The sequence below is a fragment of the Antechinus flavipes genome, chromosome 5 (genome assembly GCF_016432865.1).
Source record: "Antechinus flavipes isolate AdamAnt ecotype Samford, QLD, Australia chromosome 5, AdamAnt_v2, whole genome shotgun sequence".
NCBI lineage: Eukaryota > Metazoa > Chordata > Mammalia > Dasyuromorphia > Dasyuridae > Antechinus > Antechinus flavipes.
The window spans coordinates 113,624,693-113,648,598 of NC_067402.1; the positions used below are offsets into that span (position 1 = coordinate 113,624,693).

At 37.6% G+C, this 23,906-nt stretch overlaps 1 protein-coding gene across 1 annotated transcript in view; it reads right to left on the reverse strand.

Moving 5' to 3' along the window:
* Nucleotides 1-2,392: 2,392 nt before the first annotated feature.
* The window catches only part of LOC127564487 (carboxypeptidase A4-like), a 30,048-nt gene continuing 8,534 nt past the window's right edge, over nucleotides 2,393-23,906 (reverse strand). The window contains exons 4-11 of the mRNA XM_052001047.1: nucleotides 18,040-18,138; nucleotides 16,576-16,677; nucleotides 14,112-14,213; nucleotides 12,630-12,743; nucleotides 11,782-11,872; nucleotides 10,560-10,753; nucleotides 7,769-7,853; nucleotides 2,393-2,923 (exon numbers count right to left, since the gene is read on the reverse strand). Coding sequence (XP_051857007.1) covers nucleotides 2,736-2,923; nucleotides 7,769-7,853; nucleotides 10,560-10,753; nucleotides 11,782-11,872; nucleotides 12,630-12,743; nucleotides 14,112-14,213; nucleotides 16,576-16,677; nucleotides 18,040-18,138 — 975 coding nt within the window. The 3' untranslated portion in view covers nucleotides 2,393-2,735. The remainder of the gene's footprint in view (nucleotides 2,924-7,768; nucleotides 7,854-10,559; nucleotides 10,754-11,781; nucleotides 11,873-12,629; nucleotides 12,744-14,111; nucleotides 14,214-16,575; nucleotides 16,678-18,039; nucleotides 18,139-23,906) is intronic.

Sequence of the window (23,906 nt, forward strand, 5' to 3'; positions counted from 1 at the left end):
TGTGCCACAGGTTTAGGATTCACAGGTTCCACCCTATACCAGGATGGCTCCAACACAATGGTGAGTGATGTGGAAAGATATATCAGACGGGACATGGAAGGGGTCGAGGGTGACAAATGGGGGAGAGGGTATGCGTATATCATTCCAGGTCCCATTGAAGCCAGACAGTGGGTGCCAACCTGCTCCATGTGATTCCTGGGACCTTCAGAACAAGAAGAAAAGCAAAAGGAGGCGGAAAAGGAGGACCAGGACATGCCAGTCAGCAGAAAAGAAAGAGCAGAAGAGAAGACTGAAATGGCTGTGTCGTGGACTTGCTCTAATCAAATCCAAGAATTAGCAAAGCTTGTTGCTGATATTAACGTATTAGCAAAAAATTTCAGCCTACCTAACGATGCTTCTCGTGACCTTATTGATTGGATATATCAACATACTGCCAATACCCTCATGGTTGTCTCATATTTTACTGTTAATCGCTTTCTTTTTAATTGTATTGCCTTTGCTTTTACCTTGTATTTTTCAATGCTTTCTCTCTCTCTTAAGACAGTCCCTTGCAGGACTGGTAGCTGACTGGTACCCCCTTCATAGAAAACAAAAAGGGAGAGATGCTAAGGTACTTAGCAACAAGAGTGCTAGAGAACAGAATAATAAGAGTCTGCATTAATCTTGTGACCTTTCATTGTGTACTTTGCACACAATGCCCCATTTGCATAGGCAACAAGTCTGTGCAAAGACAAGTCTTGTGCAAACCTGACCCTTGTGGTCTATGAATCTCGGTCAGCACACTCTTGAGAATAGATGTTGAGGTCTCAGGTGTTATGTTCTGCCTAGCTGGCTAGAGGTCCAGGGCATACCCCGTAGACACATCAGGACAGGGATCAAGCACGCACCAAATCGAGATAGCCCCCACCATCTCAGGAGTTGGGCTGCTGGATACACAAGCTATAAACATACTTGTTGCTGGGACACTTTGGCAAGGGCAGATAAGAGGGGTATAAGTACAGGACAGCAAAGGGAAAGAAAGGAAGAAAGGACAAGATGATGCAACCAAGCAATAAAGCTTCTCTAACTGCATTAGTGGTGTCTGACAATTCTGTCATATCTGGAGACATCTGAAAGTCATAGAGGCGATGAAAATTGTGGGTAAGTGCTCAGACTCCAGCTGGTGTCAGTACATCTGCACTAGCTGAGGACCCCAACAATGAGAAAGAAGAAAGGAAGGAGAAAAATACAAAGAGGAGGGAGAGGAGAAAGAGAGAGCAAAAGGGGTAGAGAGTGAGAAAGGAGGAGGAGAAAAAGCAAGAAAGAAGGAGAATTTAGGAGGAGGGAATATAGAACATGTATGCCCAGATAGAAGGAAAGATGAAAGAGAGGGGGTTACTCAGAGATGGCCAAAGGTCCGAGGCCAGAATCAAAATGTGAAGACAAGGATACTGTGAGGATACAATGAGGCAAAGTAAAAGGATGAGGCGATCAGAAATAATTCAGATATCTAGAATCTGTATACTCAATTTCTACATTAGTGGAGAGAAATTCCACACAGAAAACCACCCCCTGAGCAAAACAATAAACCCCAGGGGCAACTTTAGAAAATGGGCCATATGCTAAGTGAAATGAGCAGGACCAGATCATTATTATATACTTCAACAACAATACTATATGATGATCAATTCTGATGGACGTGGCCATCTCCAGCAATGAGATAAACCAAATCAGTTCCAGTAGGGCACTAATGAATTGAATCAGCGAAAGAATTCTGGGAGATGACTATGAACCACTACATAGAACTCCCAATCCCTATATTTTTGTCCGCCTGCATTTTTTATTTCCTTCACAGGCTAATAGTACACTATTTCAAAGTCCGATTCTTTTTGTACAGCAAAATAACTGTTAGGACATGTATACTTATATTGTATTTAATTTCTACTTTAACATATTTAACATGTATTGGTCACCTGCCATGGGAGGGGGGAAGGGGGGGGAGAAGGAGGGGAAAAATTGGAACAAAAGGTTTGGCAATTGTCAATGCTGTAAAATTGACCCATGCATATAACTTGTAAATAAAAAGCTATATATATATAAAAGAAAGAAAGAAAGAAAGAAAGAAAGAAAGAAAGAAAGAAAGAAAGAAAGAAAGAAAGAAAGAAAGAAAGAAAGAAAGAAAGAAAGAAAGAAAGAAAGAGAGGAAAAGGAAAAGAGACCTTACTTTGGAGGGGGGAGAGCATTCCATTGATAAATGGTACTATGAGAGAAGATATGTTTGGTGAAGGGTGATGAGCACTCTCTCTCTCATATTTATGTATATACATATAATTTATATATTACAGATATTGGGAGGTCAAGGAGAAAACATATGTATATGTATATATGTATGTATGTATATATAGGTAAATAATTTATATATCTTTGATATTAAATCCTTATTAGAAAAAAAAGAAAATGGACCACAAAAAGGTAGAGGCTGAAAATATAAAAAGGCTCCAAAAAGGGACTGAATGTATTAATAGACAAAATATCCGTGCCGGGTGTTCATTTGGGAGGGAGGCCATATGAAGCATTCACCCTAATATTCTGGGATAACCAGTGGTCATATCACAATATAGAACATAATAATATTATGCCTTGACGACATCATCTGATAGAACTCATGGATGAATAGATGACAGACAACAAGACCACGAGTACAAGCAGCAGTTTCCTAAGCATATCCTTCTATCTTCAGCATCAGAGGCGGTTCTTTAGTAGAGGTGGTCCTTAACATACACCATGATCACTTCTAGGGCCAGCCAGGTCTCCTGGGCAACGGGGAGGATCTGCTCAGGTGGCAGAAGGAAGCCATATTTGCCAGTGTCTTGCAGCTCAAAAGTGAACACGTATTTAATTCCATTTTCATAAGCCCAGTCTGTGCTGCTGCCACTGATAAAGTCTGTAATTTTTTTGAAAAGGAAATCATTGATAGGTACAAGTCTCATTCAAGATCAAAATGCACATAGGTCAGAAACCTTCCCTGTCTGCTGTCTGATTTTACTAGGGACCTTACACTGTGTTTGAAAATCATCTCGACCATACTGAAAACAGTCTGTCTCCTATTGCAATATTGAAGTGAAAAATAACCAGCTGTGTGACCCTGACCAGATTAATTTACTTTTGGGAAGCCCAATTTCCTCATATGAAAAATAAAGGGGTTAGTCTAACTCAGGAGCTCTTCACTTGGGGTTTTTGAGCCTATTTTATTGAAATATTTCAATAATTATATTTAGCTATAGTTCTACATTACATCTAACTCTAATGTATTCATACAAGAATAATGAAACATATTATGTATAATTCAGTTATTATTCAGTCATTTTTTCAGTCATGTCTGACTCTTCATGAACCCATGAAGGATTTACTTGGCAAAGACTTTAGATGGTTTGCCATTTCCTTCTCCAGTTTATTTTACAGATGAAGGAATTGAGGCAAAAAGGGTAAGTAACAGGACCACACAACCAAGTGTCTAAGGCCATATTTGAACTCAGGAAGAGGAGTCAGGAACACTCTATACCCTGTACTCTATCCACTATACCACCTAGCTGCCCCATTATGTATGTGATATGTTATTACATTATGTCATATCATATTATATTATATTACACTATGTTATATTGCCATGTCATGTTAAACTTTATATTAAATTGTATGTTATATCATATCATATCAAGTTATATTATACTATATTATATTATATTATTTCAAATCATGTTATAGTTATATCACATAGTATATTATATTTATTTTATATTTATTATATCACATTATATATTATATTGTTATATTATGCATTATATTATTTTATGTTATATTTTGTTAGCTTATGTTGGATTGGATATCACATCTTATTATGTCATATATAGAATCATATCCTGTAATATTGTATATTTCACTGGTTTCTTTTGTAATCCTACTTGTTTTATTTCATTCACTTAAAAGCATTTTTCTGAGAAGAGATCCATAGGATTCCCCAGACTACAGGAAGGGCCCATGACACAAAGTAGATGAAGAATCTTTGGACCAGCTAATCCCTGAGAGCCCTTGAGCTAATGCTAATACCTAATGATTAACATTTTATTGTTCCAAGAGAACTCGAGCTCAGAGATTGAAAAAGTAACAGGTTTTAATCTCTCCCTCTCTCTGTTTTTTGGGTACTTATTTGCTGCCTGATCACTAGCAGGACAAAGCGATGTAGATTTCGAACTGGAAAGAACTTCTGGTGTGATCTAACTCAATTTCCCTCTATCTGCTTCCATTTGAAATAAGAATTGTAATTCTTACAAAGAATTGTAAGTCAGAGAGATGAAGGGATTTGGATATGGCCACCAAAAGAAACCAGTCAGAATATGAACCCAAATCTTCTGATTTCAAACCCAGCACTCTTTCCACTGGACCAACCTGCTTCCAACTTAATGAGGCTAGAGAGAAGCTGCTTCTGTCCTCATGAGACAATAGGGGACAGGATCTACTTCTGCTCACTCCTCTCTAGAGCAGGAAGGAGCAAGAGAGGCCTCCAGGATGATGCATCTAAGCATGCTTTTAAATGCGAAATACGGGAGGGGGGGGAGAGGGAGGGGGATTGAATGTGATCAAAACAATTAACTTCTCTGAGCCTCAGTATCACCATCAGTACAATGGGGAGAATAACAAATATAGTACCCCCTGTCACAGGATTGTCACAGGTATGGACTCACTTTACAATGGAACAGAAGCTAGAGAAGTTAAATGATCTCTGTAGTCATATCAATAATAAGACTGAAGGAGCTCATAAACAGGCTGTCCCCAGAGTCTTGGTGAAATTTAAGCCTTATTAAGTTGAATAAGTTTTAATAAGCTTAAAACTGCTGTAAGATTTTTGGGACTTCCTGTAATAAAGTATTATTTTTAACTTACTTTGAAAATATCAGTTGTTGTTTCTATTGCTCTTACTCTCATTTTTCCATTGCCACATCAGGTACCAACAAAAACATTGAGCACTTTTGCAGACATATAGTTCCCTCTTGACATAAGCTGTCAAAAAGCACCTATTTTCTACTTGACTATGACATAAAGCAAAATAAATGTTTTAATTAACTTCCATCTTTACACCAAGCATTTTACATGATTGCCTCATCTGTGTCTGGGAGGTAGGTGATACAGATCTTAATATCCCCATTTTACAGAAAAGGAAACTGAAGTTCAGAGTGTTGAAATCCCTTGCCTGTGGTCACAAAGCTGCTGAATATGGTTTTCCACTACTGGTACTAACTGGTTTCTTTTTCCCTTATAAACTTGCTGGGGGATTGTGTCTCCTGAATTTCTAGATGGCTATAACAGAGCTGTGTTGTGTTAGACTGCTGATCAACATTGTTCAAGGACACCTCCCTTTCCTGAGGTCACTTCTATAGCAGTTTTATCTATCTAAAACACAGTTAAGAATTAGAAAGCAAGCAAAAGAGGTTGCTGAGTTACCCACACTCATTTCAGTAAAGCTCATGCAACACCCAAAAAATAGAGGCTTTGCATCCTCCTCATTCTAGGCTTTTGTGCCATGGATTTCTTTGGCAATCTCCTAAAGAGTTTGAACCCTTTGTCAAATTAATGTTTTTTAAAAAATCATTTGGGACAGCTAGGTGGCTCAGTGGATAGAGCACCAGCCCTGAAGTCAAGGACCTGAGTTCAAATCTGACCTCAGACACTTAACAATTCCTGGCTGTGTGACCCTGGGCAAGTCACTTAACCCCAATTGCACCAGCAAAAAAAAAAAATCATTTAATAGAAGCAACTAGGTGGCACAGTGGACAGAACATGGGCCCAGGAGGATCTGAGTTCAAATCCAGACTCAGAAACTTCACACTTACTAGCTGTGTGACCCAATTGACTTGCAAAAAAAGAAAGAAAGAAAAAAATCATGTAATAAAATATATATAACTATAAAGGAAACTGATTCCATTGAACACAGCTATTAAAATATTTTTTAAATTATGATCTAGTTCATAGACTTTCTGAAATCTATCCACATACCCCTTGGATGTCCACAGACCCTAGATTAAGAATCCTTGTTTTAGAATCTATTAAGAAGTTTGGATTAGGAGTTGTCTGATTTTCTAGCACACAGAGATTAGAAGCAGTAAGTTCAAATGGAAGAGAAAAGGTCCAAGAAGCAAGCAGTGATAATCCCAGTGAATGGCAACTAACATACTGGGAGGAGGTTAGAAGAGATCATGGTGGTCCACAGGAGCAATTAACATGGGGCAAGTAGACTGGGTAAGTAGGTGGTATAATATATAGGAACTTGGACCAATGGTCAGGAAGAGGGATAAAAAGATAAAAAACAAAGTACTCATATGCCAATTATAAACGGGATTAGGCCTATGAATAGACTCCTGAACTTCTAGCCTAGGTGATATAGGGAACCTAAGTCAACAAAAACAAAGAAAAGGAAGAAGAATGAGAAAAATAAGGGTAGGAAATGGAAGAATATTTCAACTTTCCAACTCAAAAAATGTGTGTAATTCTAAAACATTTTAGATAGATAGATAGATATAGACATACATATCTATATCTATATCTATATATATCTATATCTATATATATATATATATGTATATATACAGGGCTCCTTCCTTAATACCATATCATCTCTACAAATCAAATCAGTATTTTAAAAAATCAGTCTGGCCCCAGATGCAGAATGGATTAGAGAATGAAAAGTGACACCAGAATTGAGGTAGTGCCTAAGAATTTACAAAATGCTTTATATATCTTATAACAATGGGTCATTTACTAAGAAGTGATACCACAATGAAAACTAAAATGAAGAAAATTTCTCTCCCCTATTACGGAGTCTCTGACTATAAACCTCCAAAGTGATATTATTAAAAGGGTCATTGAAAGAATTGACCTTTAAGGGCAAGGATGGATTCTGGAAAACAGGGTCCTCAGTCCTCTCAGTCCCTACATCTTGCCTACGACCTCCACACCTGCCCAAGACTGGCTCTCTCCAGTGGATTCAGCCTGTCATCTATCCCAGCTCTCTCATTGTCTTGCTTTGGCTGCTAAGAAGGGTTTCTGGATAGGAGATGAAGCACCCTTCCAACTCCTTAAAGGCCTCATTGGGGCCTTTGCCCCTGAAAATAAGATTAATACTTCTTCTCTTCTGAGAGCGTGTAAGAGATTCACCCCAGCAGACAATCTGTAAATAGTAATTGCTTATAGTTATAACAGGGATAGAATCAAAGACCCAGAGAACCCACAATCCATGTTATTGGTACCAGTGGGCTGGATCTTGCTGTAGAAACAAAAAATAACCCTGTAATGTGAGTTCTGAAATCTCCAGGAAAGGCTCCATCATAATGGTGGGACAATGTAATAGAAAGAGCTTTGGGCTTGGATTCAGGAGATTTGGACTCTTAGCTGCTAAGCCAATGAATTTTGATCAATTTCCTCATCTATATAATGGGGATGATTATAATCACCTTCTTAGGGTTGTCATAAGGAAAATAATTTGTAAAGTATAAAGCACTGTAAGAATAATAATAAAAATAACAATAATCTAATGATACAAGATTAATAATTAATATAATCATGTTACTATCAAAAACATCAAAATAAATAATTTAAAAGTCAGGCCAGCCTAAGATGCCCTCCTCCTTGGCTTTGGTGGGCAAACGGAAAATGTCTAATTTCCAGTGTCTGCTGCATTTCCATTAATGTCTCAAAGAACTTTCCAAATTACAAAATAAATGAGACAAGAACTTACATAGAGTTTCGAAGACAGATCCCACTTGATAGTTGGTGCCAAACAAGGAGTTTGGGGCTCTTGCTGCATCTCTTGCAAGCTTGCCCTAGAAGGAGAGAACAAGAGCAAAGTGAGAAATAATGATCCTCCTGGAAACAAAGGACATATTCATGCTGCTCAAATTTGTTTTATTTCCCTCTTTCTCTGCAGCTTCTGGTCCCATTGGAGCAACAGATGCCCCCGGCTCTATTAACTAATGCCCAGCTGATGAGCTAAGTGCACCTGTACAGTGGTGTCAATTTCAGATGGGAATGGATTCCTGAAGACTACATATATTGCCTGAGAAAACCTCAAATGAACATTATCTGTGTTGTATTATATTTTTATTATTTCAATAATATTCTTGAATTGCATTTTAAACTGATTCAGGTCACATTCTAAACACACTCCTATCCCTATCTGATCTCCAGTAAATAGCATTGGACTCAGGGTCAGAATTTTAATCCTGCCTCAGAAATTCAGTATGTGTGTGAGACTACTGAGGCAAGTCCCTTAACTTCTGTTTGGTGGTTTCTTCTTTTGTAAAAGGGGGTAGTAATAGTACCTAAATCCCAGGGGTTTTGTGATATTCCGATGAGGTAATAAACATAAAGCACTTAGCACAGCGTCTGTCACACAGTAAGTGTTATATAAACATAAGCCATTATTGCTACGATTCCTCTTTATACTTTCTGCACTTCAGCTTCCTCATTTTTAAAATGATATCTCTGAAATCTTATTCTTAAAATCTTTAAATCTTCAATTTCTTTAAAATTTTATTCTGAAAATCTTTCAAATAATAATATAATAATACCTATATTGCAAGGTTGTGATGTGAGAACTTACTTGAGATAATTTATGTAATTTCTCAACACTGAGACTCTTCTACATTAATGGTAGTGATTAATATTAGTGAAAAGAATCAGAAGGCATGGTAGGTAAGGTACAGAGCATCATGGCAAGGGAGGACTTGCTGTTTCTTACAACAGACACTCCATCTCAGCACTCTGGATTTGCTTCCATGCCTGGAATGTTTTCCCTCCTTATCTCTGCCTTCTGGTTCCCTTCATACCCCAGCTAAAATCTGACCATCTAGCAGAAGTCTTCCCCAAACACCTGAAATGCTGTTGCTTCCTCTCTTGATTTTCTCTGATTTATCAGGTTTCTAACTGGTTTTTATGTTTTCTCTTCCATTAAAATCCCTTGAGAAGAGAGATTGCCTTTTTTTCCTGGTATCCCAGTTAAATTCCATTTGTTGTTCAGTTATGTCCTACTTTTTCTGACCCCTTGGACCATGGACCAAGTGATTTTCTTGGCAAAGTTACTGGAATGTTTGCCATTTCCCTCTCCAGTGGATTAAGAGAAATAGAGTGTAAGTAGATTGCCAAAGTCACAGAGCTAGTAAGTGTTTGAAGCTGGATTTTAACTCAGGTGTTTCTGACTCCAGGCCCAGGGTTTATCCATTGAGCCACCTAGGTACTCCTACCTGGCATCCAGTAGGCACTAAATAAATGCTTGACTAACTTAGAAAAAGAAGAAGTAGGTAAAATGTCTTGCTTGGCCACTTAGTTGGATAACTTTGAAAGTTATTTCTCCCCTCCATTTTTATGGACTAACTGGTATCTAAAGTCTCTTCTAGTTCTAATAATTCATGGGAACTTGATCTAGGTGAGAGGCAGGGAAGGTCAAGGTAGTTTCTTCAAATAGAAATAACCTGGCCAGGGCTGTTTGTCACAAGATGAAGGCAGAAGTATTTGTATGCTATGTCCTCTCTAGATCAGACTCAGAGAAAAGAAAATGAAAGAGAAATGTGGGAAAAGACATAGAAACATAAGAATTTTTATCAACTATAGCCTCAATTATGAGAGGTTTGGGGCAATAACAATTTGTGAAGGACATGGGAAACCCATCTATAGCAATAGGAGAAGGAACGGGGATAATCAGAGACTGAGAAGGATATCTAAGAGCTAATATATTTAAATGTAAAATAAATTAAAATTACATACAATTAAATATGACAAATAATAAGATAGATATAAATTATATTATAAAATTTTTATAGATTATAATTTTATATTGTAACGAACATAAATTAAATAAAATATCAATTAAATACAATTAAATATAACAAATAAAATGATGTAAATATAAATTGTCATATTATAAAATTATTTCTAAATTATATTATAATGTAAATATAAATTAAATTAAAATTATAAAGATGTAAATGAGAATAATTACCCATTAGATTTTACATTCAATGACAGTAGAGACTGTCTTTTGCCTCTTCTTGTATCCTTAGCTCTTAGCACAGTGCCTGACATATAATGAGTGCTTAATAAATGTTTATTGGTTGATTTATTATTACTAAGCACATTTACTTTATTATACTAATGCAGAAAATAAAGTTTTTAATAAGCCATGTATTTTAAAATATATTAGGCCTTAAAATAAAAAATAAAGATTTTAAAGAATTCCTATGACTATATAGGCAATCTGATTCTCTCTCTGCCTCTGTCTCTGCCTCTGCTTTTGTCTGTCTGTCTGTCTGTCTGTCTGTCTCTCTTTTTCTCATTCCCTTTCTCCTCCCCCTCATTCTTTCCCTCTCCCCTTTGTCTCTCTCAATTTAATTTTTGTGCTGAATTTGCAGTTTCATTGGTATTAGGAACTCCCATTGTGGAAAATTTCCTTCACTATAAAGATTAGCAAGTCAACTGTAACTGATGGTTTTAAAGTTTCCTGTGTGTCTAAGACAGGGAAAAGTGACACTTACCAGTTCATCACAGTCAGGGCACTTGTTTTTTGTGTAACCATAAGGATACATCAGGAGCTGTGCTGAGCTGTGGAAATCAATGAAGCTTTTGAAATTCCCATGGTTTTTGATGAAATTTGCGATGGATTTCACTTCTACTTCTGAATGAGGATTGGACCCATGGTAAAATGAAGAACAAGGATCGTGACTGCCCACTGTGACAGGAACCAAGCCAAGAACAAACATCAATAAGAAAACAGACTCTACCAGATTCTGGAAAGACAAATCTATTTAATTCAATTAAATTCTAGACACATTTACTAAATACCATGCTGTCTAAGGCATAGTACAAGGTGCTGGGAAGAAAATAACTAAATTGGAGCAGCCTCTTGCCTTCAAGGGACCTCTATTCTGCTATGGAAATATAGTACGTACATAGTAAATATAAGGAAATTTTTAGTAGTAATTCTCCTTCTACATTGCCATAAGCCCTTTTGGCTCACCCCAAAATTTTGCTCTCTTTAACCATAAATTCAGCTTGGGTTTAGGTATAATAATCTGACTAGAAATCATATGGGAAAGTATTGAGAAGCTTGTCTTGTACTTGCAAGTTATAATTTATATTAAAACTATTTCAATGCTTCACCATGATGTAAATGGAACCATGGATTCACAAAAGCAGATCCTATACTAGGCTAGGAAGGTTTCAAATACAGCCCAGAAATAGCCTAAGTTAGGAAAAGTTCATCTTCAGCAGGTTAGTCACCAAAGAATCTGACAAAAAGTAAGAAGGAAGCACCTACTATGTGATCCAGTTACCTAACCAGATAAAACGCTTAGCACAGTGCCTAGCACATAGTAGGTTATTAATAAATGTTTCTACTCTTCTCTTTTTTTAATTTGTTGTTAGAAAGAATGATTCTCGGGGCAGCTAGGTGGCACACTGGATAGAGCATTAGCTCTGAAAACAGGAGAACCTGAGTTCAAATCTGGTCTCAAACACATTTCCTAGCTGTGTGACTTGGGGCAATCACTTAACCCCAGTTGCCTCAGAAAAAAAAAAAAAAAAAAGGCTGCCTCTCTGGGAGAAGGAAGAAGAAAAATGTTTTGGGAAATCAATAAGCATTTCAATAAGACATAAGCACTTATTAAGCACTTACTGTTTACTGGTCTTGTGCTAAGTGTTACTATAGATGACATAAAAACATACAATATGACAAAATATTTAAAGATTATGTCTTACTAGAGAAGGCTACATCCCAGTTCCTGCTTAGGTCAACTCCTTCACATATACTTCCAGGAATAGGGGATCTATTCTTCCTCCAGAAGCGATCCTGGAAAACACACCCAAGAAAGAACAGCCAGATGCAAAGTATTAATCATCATGATCTATATATTGCCCACAGATTCTCAGAGATAGAAAGGACTTGAGAGATCACAATCGCCCAGAATTATAAAATTGGAAGGGATGGACTTCCAAGGCCACCTACAATAGTCTAATCTATACCTGAACAGGAATCTATCCTACAATCTCACCAAAAAATAGCAGTGAAAGGCTCTTAATACTTCCCAAAGCTGGCAGTGCTGCTTTTGGACAGCTCCAAATGGATGCTGTCCTTAAATTTTCTCTTTATATTGAGCTTAAATCTGTCTCTCTGCCCTGAGGTCAGACAGAGCAAATGTAACTCCAATCCCACATACCAGCATTTCAAAATACTTAGAAACAGCCATTATTCCCCACTTCTCAGGCTAAGAATCTATAATTGTCAGTCCTTTCCAATGATCCTCATTCAGAGTGGTGTTCAGTCCCTTCTCCACTCTGGTTACTACTAGGCTCTGAATTCTCTATATGTCATTGCCCTTCCTGAAATGTGGTACCTCAAACTGAAGGCTCTTTTGGACTCTTTTCGAACCTAGCTGTGGTCCACTGACTGATCCCAAGAGAATGCCTAATAGTATGGCCAATTTTCACTGATTACTAAGACTTCAAATCCTCTGCTCCTTCTGCTGTGCTACAATGCCTCCCACAAGCATTTCTCTGTACAACCAAGGCTCTTGACTCCCCAATCCACTCCATTTGTTGTTACTCACTGTGGTATAAGAATAAGCATATCCATCAGGATTAGCCACTGGCATTAGGAAGATATCCATTTTATTCAAGATGGAGGTGATGGTTGGCTTATTCTCAGAAAAGTCAGAGGCAATCTAAGCAGAGAGAAAACCACCATCAGCTGTGCTGACCCGGCATTCTCTGACTTTTAGCCCAAGGTCAATTACTTTGAGTAGTGCTCCATTAACTGTCACCACATGCCTACCTTCAGAGAGACAGCTCCAAGCAAAATCTCATTAATAAGACATCAGTCACTTGGATGACATTTCACAGAATTATGAAATGTTAAGGCAGGGATTCTTAACCTTTTGTTTCATGGACATAAAGTTTAGTCCAAGCCTACCACCCACTTTTCTGAATAATACTTTAAAATGCATAAAGTGAAATGTATAACATTACAAAGAAAACCAGTTCTATTGAAATACAGTTTTCAAAATATTTTTAAAAACAAGTTCACAGACTTAAGGTTAAGAACCTCTGTTCTAAGGTACCTAATTCAATCTCTTTTTGCAGAAAAGGGAATTGAGAACCTGAGGTGAAATAAATTTAACCCAGATAATACAATGATGCTTAGCTAGTATTTGTATAGCATTTTAAAAATTTTAAGCATTTTATAATATTACTTTATTTGGTCTTGACAACAACCCTGAGAGGTAGATACTACTTCTGATTTGGATTTCAATTCAGGTCTTCCTGACTCTGGGTCTAGTGTGCTAATTGTAGCATGCAAATCCCCTGAATTTGTTCCTAGGAATATAGATAGGATCAGCTTCCAGTTCACATCTGGTTGAAGGACTTTTGGTTGTAGGACAAAGGGAGATAACATTTTCTAGCCTACTGTGGTATGAACAAGGAACTTCCTTTTCTATAATATCACCACAGAGAACCTACCTGACCTGTAGGTTATAAGATTGAAAGGCAGTTCCAAGAAAGCAAACCTATCCCAAATTATTTTCTTCATATCCATCTCTCATTAATACCTGAATTTCCACTACCAGTCTATACTCAGTTAAAATGCAAAAATCTCTCGGATAAGATGAGAAATCGTTATTTGGCAGTCTCTCCTATTTCATTTGTCATTTTCCAATGAGACAGCTAGCTGGAAACAGGTTTCTATCTGAGGAGGCTGGAGAGTCAATGAGAGCACTGAGTGCCCAAAAAGATTAGGGGACAGCTATGAAGAGACCACTGAAGTCAACCTTTGCCTGCTTTATAATTTTGCCTGGGGCTGATCCTGTTGCAGCAGGGTCCCTAAGAGCAGAATGAACGTTGATCAGCTACCAGGTTGTACACCATCAGTAATACATTTTGTCATTCAAGAACATATTTTGTTCCAGTAACTTCCTACTTTGTCAGTGGGGCATGTTCAGTCCAGCATGTCTTTCCTGATACAGAAACCAAATCATCACTCCTACATAATCCTACTTGCACAAAAATGTCTAGTATACAGAAGGAGACATGACCTTTCTGGCTATCCATATTCCTGTAGCATGGGTGATCCATTCCTGGGAGTGAAGTCCATGATTCAGCCAAATGGCGGGTCCATCTCCTTTCCCAGTGCTGAACTGTGAAATGGAAATCAAATCATAACCCAAATACACATCTCCACAAAATGTTACCAAACACTTTCTCATAACAGTGTGAAGCTAATAGTCCAAGTTCATTTTGCAAATAAGAAAATCAAGGTAGAATTGAAGGGAAAGGGAAACTCTTCCCTTTAGTGAAACTGTTCCCTTTAAAATTAAATTGTGTACCCTTTTTGATCTGAGAGATCAGGATCTCCCAGGCTCCAAAGTGTCTAGAGACGGTGTCCATCCTCCCAGGATGAGAACAGCAACACTATTCAAGGGCAAATCAACTCCCATTCATCTTTTTGAAATTCCAAATTCTCATTATATTGAGAAATCCTGGTCTGATCAGCTCAGGCTGTCCCAGACTCCCACCAAGAGCTGCCCATATAACAGGTTTTCTCAAATTCATTCCTTGTAGGGGCCCAAAATCAGGAACATGCCATGCCAAGGAACCTCTCTTTCTCCTTGACATAGCTGCCTGCAAAGATCCTTTACCAGCTCAGAAGGCATTCTCTTCTCAGTGCCAGACTCCATTTCCCTAATAGGACTTTGCCACTATAGAAACAGTCTCTTAGCAAAATTGGCTCTTTGTCCAACAATAAACTTTCATTTTTGCCAATTAATAATTCATGGTTTCATGAAGTCTTTTGTGAAAAACCTGCACCAACTAGAAGGGGATTTTAACAACTCTCTGAATGCCACTAACCTCATCAGAATAACTCACCTATGGCCATATAATTAGCAAGCCAAGTCTCTCAAATCCTAAGTCTAGTGTTATTTCCACCATATCCCATGTGGCAAGGGATACTTCTGTAGCTTTTTCTCTTTGCTAGGAAGTGTTTTCAATTTCTCCTTCTTATGTATTTAAAATAATTCAGAGTAAAGTATATCAATGGCACTATCATCCAAGTGGTCTGTCAGAAAGTAGCCCATCTGGTTAGCAGTGGGATCATCCTATACCAAAAAGGCCTCCTACAACCTACAACAGATTTCATGGGCAATCTTTGAAGCAAACAGGAAGAAAATGAATTGCCTATATTGATATATTTGTAACCTAGTTTTTATAGACCACTTGCAAGATATTCCCTGCCTGGTTCTAATGTGCTCAAAGGTTGTCACACATAGAGCTTGCTGTGGCCAAAAATACTATTATATCCTCTCAAAAACTCAAGATGTTGTTATAACCTAGATCCCGACCATGCTTCAAGTGCTCATCTTAATAAATGAGTTTAGTACTCCAGCTGTTTTCAAGTCTGATAATAGTGAGGAATTCTGGCTTCTACCAATGATGAGGTTTGCCATATTTGGTTTACAACTTTAAAAAAATCCAAGTTCAGACTTAGTTTTCATGTTAGCTAGTTATCCTCATATTATTCCATGGTTACAGTTTATCACCTTTAACTCTGGCCAGCTGCCTCTCAAATGTATGGCATTGGTCAAAGCAGAAAAAATGGGGGAGGCAGGAGTGGGATACCTACTTTGTGCACGGCACTGTGCTAAGTGCTTTAGAAATATTATTTCATTCCACTTTCATAATAACCCTGTGAAAGAGTAACTATTGTTCCTTATAGCCCAGCCTCATTAATGAAAATAAGAGAGAGAAACTAAATCTGTGATTTCTGAGAGCAGGAGAACTCCCTCAATCACTGCAGGAAGGTGAATGGTGTTGTTCATGTGAAAGATTTCTGATTTCGGGAGTCCCCTCACTTTGAGGTAGATAACCTTTCTGATGAAACTTGTAAATGAATATAGTTATAAAAGCTATAGTACAATAAACAAAAGAAACATGAATTTGAGTCTGAAGACATGAATTCTGCTTTTTAATTTCTTCAGTGGCCACTTTAAATTTCTGGAATCAATAGTCACGTCAATAGCTTCCACCACTGAAACAGTTGTAGGTACACAACTGTTTGTTGTGGATTGATATACACAAACCCATACTTGTCAGGGTTCCACAGCTTCTAATGGCCAGGGTGCTGTGACTTCTTGGCCAGGGCCATTATTGATCACTCACACTTTCAATGTTCTGTGTCCAGTCTTCAGGGAGTTCACAACCCAGACATATGAGCTCTTCAAGAGACACACCATTAAAAACCACCCAGACATACCAGATTCCCACACATCCCTGTTTCACCATTAAGAAGCCTCAGATGGTTTTCTCCTTTTTTCCCTCTTTTGGGAACAACCAACTCTGTAAATCAGCAATGTAATGAACCAATCTGGAAAACCAGCTCAAGACTTCTAGATCTCCCTATTCTTATGAAATTGCTTATTGGTAACAACAACAGGAAAGTAAGTTCAAGGATATGGCCAACCTGTGGTTATGCCCTGATTTTCTTAACATGGTCACACATACCTTTAGTACATACAATGGTCGTTTTTCAAAAGAATTAGCCATCTTCAGAAGGCTCACTAGATTGGGGTATTCAGAAGCAATGTTGCTCATCTCACCATAAAGCTGAAATGCGAAGGAGTTTGCTTGTAAATGCATGTTTTTGTGTCCCTGTGCATTTTTTCCTTTTAAACTTTCTTCCTCCAAGCTTTCTAACTCCTTGGTTCCAGTTACATCAGCTATAGCATGCCCATGCTTGGGACCTTGACAACTACCAGCAGATTTTTTTAAAATATAATATATTTGTTCTCATAATTAAGCCCTCCTCACTTCTAAGATGCAAAGACATAATATCACTGCAAAGGCACATGGAATGTTATATATGAGGAACAACAAAAGGGTCAATTTGACTAGAAAATAGAGTGAATGAGAAGGAATAATATATGATCAGCATGGAAAGATAGATTAGAAGTAAATTGGGGAGAGCTTTAAATGACAAATAAAAGCACCCATTTAATCCTATTATTGGGAATATACCCAAAGGGATTCATAACAAAAAAAGTTTTAAAAATTATGTCTATACATACACACACACACACAAACACACACACACACAAATGGATAGGTAAAAAGAAAGATTACTAAGAGGTAACCTGAATGTCTAACAATTGATGAAAGACTAATTAAACTTGAAGACTATTAGGTTCAACGTTTTTTTAACAGATAAAGAAATCCAGCCCCAGATATGTTAAATAACTTGTCAAAGTATATCAGTACAATGATATACCACAATACCATTAAAATTGCAATTCTAAGAAATATATAGAAATCTAAAAAGACAAATGAAAGAATACCAAGAAGCCAAAACCAGAAAATATTGTAATATAGCTAAAGATCACAAAATGAAAATGAAAAAAATTATAGAAGAGAGTGGATTAATTCAGAAAGTATAAGCTACTAGGAACATATATTATTAAGGAACATATATTATTAACCTACTAGGAACATATATAATTCAGAAAGTATAAGCTAATAGAAACATATTGCATATCAAATATAATTTTGGAGTGCAGATTTTGTAGATTTATGCTTAGTTGATTTTATTTTTAAATGAATAATTAATTATTTTGAAATAAAAAAGGGAAGGAGTTAAGAATATTTTCATTTACTCTTTTTTTTTAAATTACCCAGATTTTCAAAAATTATTTATTAGTTTTCCACATTTACTTTTATAAGATTTTGATTTCTTCTTTTTTCCCTCACCTCCAAAATGGCAAGCAATCTTATAGATATTATTCATGCACAATGATATTAAACATATTTCCACATAAGATATGGTGTGAAAGGAGAATCAGAACAAAAGGGGAAAAAAAACAGTAGAAACAAAGTGGAGAGGAACACATATTCTTTTACTCTTGAATGAAGATAGTAAGCCTGCTGCACTCAACTTAAAAAGCCACTAATCTGAATTTGTTCTGAAATATTTACCTCATCCAAGCTGTGAAAGGCTCCATAGTTGAAGTTAGCATCACGCTTTTCTTTTCCTCTATTGAATTTCATTTCTTTAATTTCCTTATCCAAGAGACCCTAAAAAAGAAAATGACAGGATGACAAGGATTGCTCACGGGAGTTATTGAAGGGAGGGTACTCCTAATCAAAATTTCACCTAACTTGAGGATTAATAGGAAAAGTATCAACCAGCATTTTAAAAAGAGTCATAATTCTTAGAATCTAAGAAATCATCCAGTCCCCTTAGAGCACCCAAACCTCCCCATCTTTATTCATCCAATTCTCTTCTGCTATCCTAACCACATTTCTGGGAAACAACAATTGTACAGGATAATTGTACTATGACATTTTTTAGTAGCAAATGAAATGTTGACTAAGGTAATAACATAATGGCACCCAGGCCTTTGGTACTTCAGGCCCACAGCATCTCTTCCATAATCAAGGCCAACCTGTGGGAGGTTCACATTCTGAAAGATGGGGAAATTTGAAGCAACAATAAATCTCAAAGTGCGGTTTCAGTTTCCCACCTGCAGGTCTTTAATGGAGACTGAATATTCTAAGCCATGGGATTCCAGAAAGGATTTGACAAATTCCAGACTGGCTGGTGGAACGACAACATTTACAGGATGCTCAGTGTTCACTGGCTGGTTCCAAAACGTGAGCTGGAAAAAAAGCAAAAGAAACTAATTTGAGACTTCCTGATCCAAATCCTATGCTCTTTGCACTAGGGCACCGTTTTTTCCTTACTTCCTCCCAATTCCAACTGATTGAAGGAGAAATCTCCAAGTTTTGACCTTTACCTGGAGGATCTTAGCCAAGTCTCTGAGCCTGTTTCCTCATCCTTCAAACAGGAATAAGATCCCCAAACTTAGCTCACAGGGACAGTGTGAGAAGATGATACAACTTACACAAATGGCTTTCTCAGCCTTAATGTGTAGTACATAAGTCATTATCACTATCTCAGGTGTGATTGAACCTAAATTTGGGGTCACCAAAAATAATAAGAATGTTGCTGGAAGATTATCCTTCTTAAGAATGAAAAGGTGCCCCAAAGGAAGGAAATGGGATACCGTGGAGTTCTGCATGTTGCTCAGCTCTTTCAATTTGTCGATCTGATTTCCATCCCGGACTTTAATTTGAAAAACTTGGTGCCTAAAATCACAATAAACAGATAAACATAATTTATGTGTTCTTCATGGGCATAGCAAACCAAAGTCAAATTGCCTGGAATAAATTAGGCTCAGCTAGATAGTCAATGAGCCTTTACCAAACACCGACCTTCAATCATTCAGTCAATCAATAAGCATTTATTAAGTGCCTACTATAACAGGGACCATGTTAGGATCAGGCAAGGATACAAAAGATACAATTGTATGATATACAAAGGATACAAAGAAAAGCAAAATCACAATCCCTGACTCAAGGAGATAGCATTTTAATAAGATGGATAACAGACAAGTCTCTAGGTAGATATAAGATATGGCAGTGGATACAGTTCCCAGTTCATCTTCCTGCGTTCAAATCCACCCTAAGATACTTTCTAGCTGTGTGACTCTGAGCATGTCAGTTTACCCTGTCTGCCTCCGTTTCCTCATCTGTAAAATGAATTGGAGAAGAAAATGGCAAACTAGTCCAGGATAATTACCAAAAAAAAAAAAAAAAAAAAAAAAAAAAACCAACAGAGAGTCGGACACAACTGAAATGACTAAACAACAAAATACCTAAGGAATATACAGAGTAGATGAAAAGTGCTCCAAAAGAGGAAGTTTCCAGGAGTAAGATGAGATTTGAACTGAGTCTTGCAGAAAACTCAGGAAATTAAGATATGGAGGCGAGGGTATAAAGCATTCTAAGCTTAGGGCACAGCTCTAGTGAAAAGCCAAAGAGATAGAGAAGCTTCCATCAAAGAGGAAGAGTTTGGGGATAAACATAAAACATTGTAGAGAGGATAAAACAATTTCAAATTTATTCTACAAACATTGATTAAGTGATTATTATGGAGAAGAAGAAAATTACACCAAATAATGTGGATGAGGACGATAGATTGCAGGTTTCTTGAGGACAGGTATTGTGTTGATTTTTATTGTTCTATGCACAACACCCAGCCCCTGGACAAATCACTTAACCTTTCCTCAATCTCCTCAATTGAAGTTGTTCTTCTTTCTTCTTTCTCAATAAAGACATCAAGAAGATGATGCCTTAACATGCAAGTGAAGTGGATTTGAGTGAAAAACATTTGTATTTGCACTGGGGGGTAGTTTTTACTTTTTTTAGTATTTTTATCTATTAATTTTTTATTTTATTTTTTACTTATTATTCACTTAAGACTTATAACAACCCTATAAAGAAAGTACAGGATATTATTATTTCTAACAAGTGAAATAATATTTGTAAAGCTCTTAGTAAAGTGCCTGACATAGCAGATACTTAATAATGGCTTATTTCCCCTTGCTTCCTTCTATTTTACAAAGAAAGAAACTGAGGCACAGAAAATTACTATTAGCTTCAGATGTGGGATTTGAGAACAAATATTCCTGATTCTGTGGCTAACTTTTACAAATGCAAGGTTGCTTCATAATTTGTCAGTCATCATTATATGAGTGTCACCTGCCAGAAAACTAAAACTAGTTCTGTTTCACCTAGGTCACTGATGAAGGATGGTGGAATAAAAAGACTATTGACTTTAAGTTGGAAGACATGGATTCAAATCTCATTAGCTTTTTAAAAATTAATGTACATGCATAACTGTAAAAAATAAAACAATAAAATTCTAAATAAATAAAAAACAGGAATAATAGTACTTACCTCTTCCCTGGGTTGTTTCAAAGATTCAATGAGATAATAACTGTAAAGCATTTAGCACAATGTCCCAACACAAAGCATTGTTTTGTGGTTACTGTTTGTCCTTTAAAAGTTTGCTATATGAATCCAGCATCAGACATTTGTTAACTGTGTGCCCCTGCGCAAGTCATTTAATCTTTCCTCAACATCCTCAACTAATGCTGTTGTTTGTCCTTCCTTCTGAAGGAGAACATCAGAGAGGTCACCATGACAAGAAAATGAAACGTATTTGAATGAGGGAAGCCTGTGCGAGGTCACCCATAGAGGTCTTGAGTGCCAGGATGAGGTAGGAGAAAGACCGCGAGGTTCTGGGGATCAGAAGACCTGGATTACACAGCCCCGGTTCTACCCTTCACTCACTGTGAGACCTGTGCCGTAATCTCTGGGGTTCAGTTTTCTCATCCATAAAAAAGAGGCTAAAGTTAGTTCCTTTCTGACAAAAATATGGCCTGATGCTAGTATTTACCCATACATCTGCACAAGCAAAAAGGAACATCTGTAAGAGAACAGAAATCCCAGCAGCCGTGCAGGTAGGCTGCTCTTGTATGTGGCGATCACACTATTGATTAGCGGGAGACTCTAACTATGTTTTTCTGGTGGCAGAGATGGACTGATTATGCTAAAAGCCAAGAGGATCTGGCTTCCAAAACCGACTCTGTCATTTTACTCCCTCTGAGATTTTGAACAAACGACCCCACTTCTCTGGATCTCCTTTTCCTTAATCGTAAAATGAGGTTAAATGAGGCCTTGAATCAATCAATCAACAAACACTTATTAAGTGCCTCCTATGTGCCGGGCACTGTGCTGAGCACGGGGACCAAAGGCCCACAATGGTCCCTGACAAGCTGTAAATGCCGAGATTTAATAGATTCTCCGAACCACAATCTCACATTTAGCCAAATGATGAGGGAAGGAGAGATGGAGTTAAAATCATCTCATGGTTTCATGTGAACATTAAATTATTCACCCTATCCCCCTTGGCACCCTGGCAGCTCTAAGGGTCTGCACCACAATGACTGAAAACAGACACAGGCCAGAGGAGCAACTAGTGGGTGTGGGCTGAGGGACTTTGTTCAGTGATTTTCACAAGATAATAGGAATGTACATTTGCATTTGGGAGAAGTTCAAAGGTCATCAAGTTCAAGCTCATCATTTCATAGAAGAATCAGATCTTCACTTGTCTAAAGCCATACAAGCGAGAATTAGGATTAGGATTTTCACCCAGGTCCTCTGACTCCAAATTTAGCTCTTCCTGTTTTAAGTCCATAGCCAAATCATTATAGCCTTTGTAAAACTAGTATTTCAGACCAGTTCATCCATATTTCAATCAATCAATAAGCATTTATTAAGCACCTACTGTGTGCCATGTGTTGTGTTAAACTCTGGAAACCATTCTCTAGCTGAAGGGGTTTGGATTTTCATTTTCCTGCCTCTGTAGTTTCATTTTTCAATCTTTTTTTTTGAAAGCACACCTGTGGTGTCACAGTGGATAGAGCACTGCCCTGGGGATTTGAGTTCAAATCTGGCCTAAGACCCTGGGCTAGTCACTTGACCTGATAAAAAAGAACAAAAAAAAGAAACCATATCTCTGATTTCACTGGTATAGGGGACTTTCAGCAAGGAAGCTGCCTCTACCAAGCAGATCAGCAACTGCTCACTAACTCACAGTCTGAGAATTTTTCTGGGAACTAAGAACTAGTTCCAGGCCAGGAACTAAGAAGATCTGAATTCAAATCGAGTTTCAGATAGTTCCTAGCTGTGAGCCCTTGGGCCCTGTTTGCCTCAGTTTACTCATCTGTAAGAGGAACTGGAGAAGGAAATGGCAAACCATTCCAGCATCTCTGTGGAGAAAATCCCAAATAGGATATGAAGAATCACACTGAATAATAGAGGTTAAGCCTGATTTGCCCAGATCATAGCCAGCCTGTGTCAGTGATGGGCTTGGACCCAGAAGTCCTTACTCAGTAGAAAGAGTCCCATGACATCCCACACTGCCTCTCTTACAAATTCACAGTGATGACAAAACCCAGGCTTGTTTGGCCTTTGATTACTAATAGCAACTGGGCCACTGTTCACAATGAAGTGAGGGGTCTCCACTCACCATGATGGAGAAGAATTTTTGCACCAGTGGCTGGACTGAGTTCCTTATATTGCATCTTATTAAGCAACTGGGGAAATCACTATTGCATTGTTGAGTCACATCGAACTCTTCTTGGCAAAGTTGGCCATTTCCTTCTCATTTTTCTGATGAGGAAACTGAGACCAGTTTGGATTAAGTGATTTGCCCAGTGTTACACAGCTGAGGGTGGGTTTGAACTCAGGAAGGTGGATCTTCCCAATTCCAAGCCCAATGCTCTATCCATTGTGCCATAGCTTGCCCAACTGAACGACTGAGAGAAAAATTTGTCCATAGCTATTGACTGTATCCCAACCCCAAGGAGCCATTTAGCAATGGGGAGATGAACAGAAATTAATGTCACAATAGGTATCTGAATCTCACCGGCAATAAACAGGCCTAGAGTTCTTCTGCCCCCATCCCCATGATTATCTCCGGAAGATAATCACAGGTTTAAACCTTAGACACAGGGATTGTTCAAGGGTCTGAAGTACTTTCTCCAAATCATACCTCCTAAGTTCATGCCCTTGAATGTGGAGAGGGTGTTAAGTACACAAACATATATATATATATATATATATATATATATATATATATATATATCACACATATACGTGCAAATAGAAAGTCCATGTGGCAGAGCAATATCTATTAAGCTAAAAGTAGTTGTTAAATGCTTATTATGTATCAGCCATGAGTACTGGATTTGTAATAAGATCTGAGTATAAATCCCATTTTTGTCACTGACTAGGTATATGACTGAGGACAAAATGGGACCAATTATGGCTGTAGTGCTTACATAGCAGATGTAAATGAAATAATTAGCATGAAGTGCTTTGTGAAACTTAAAGCACAATATAAATTAATATTAAAGAGAGTATCCTCAAAG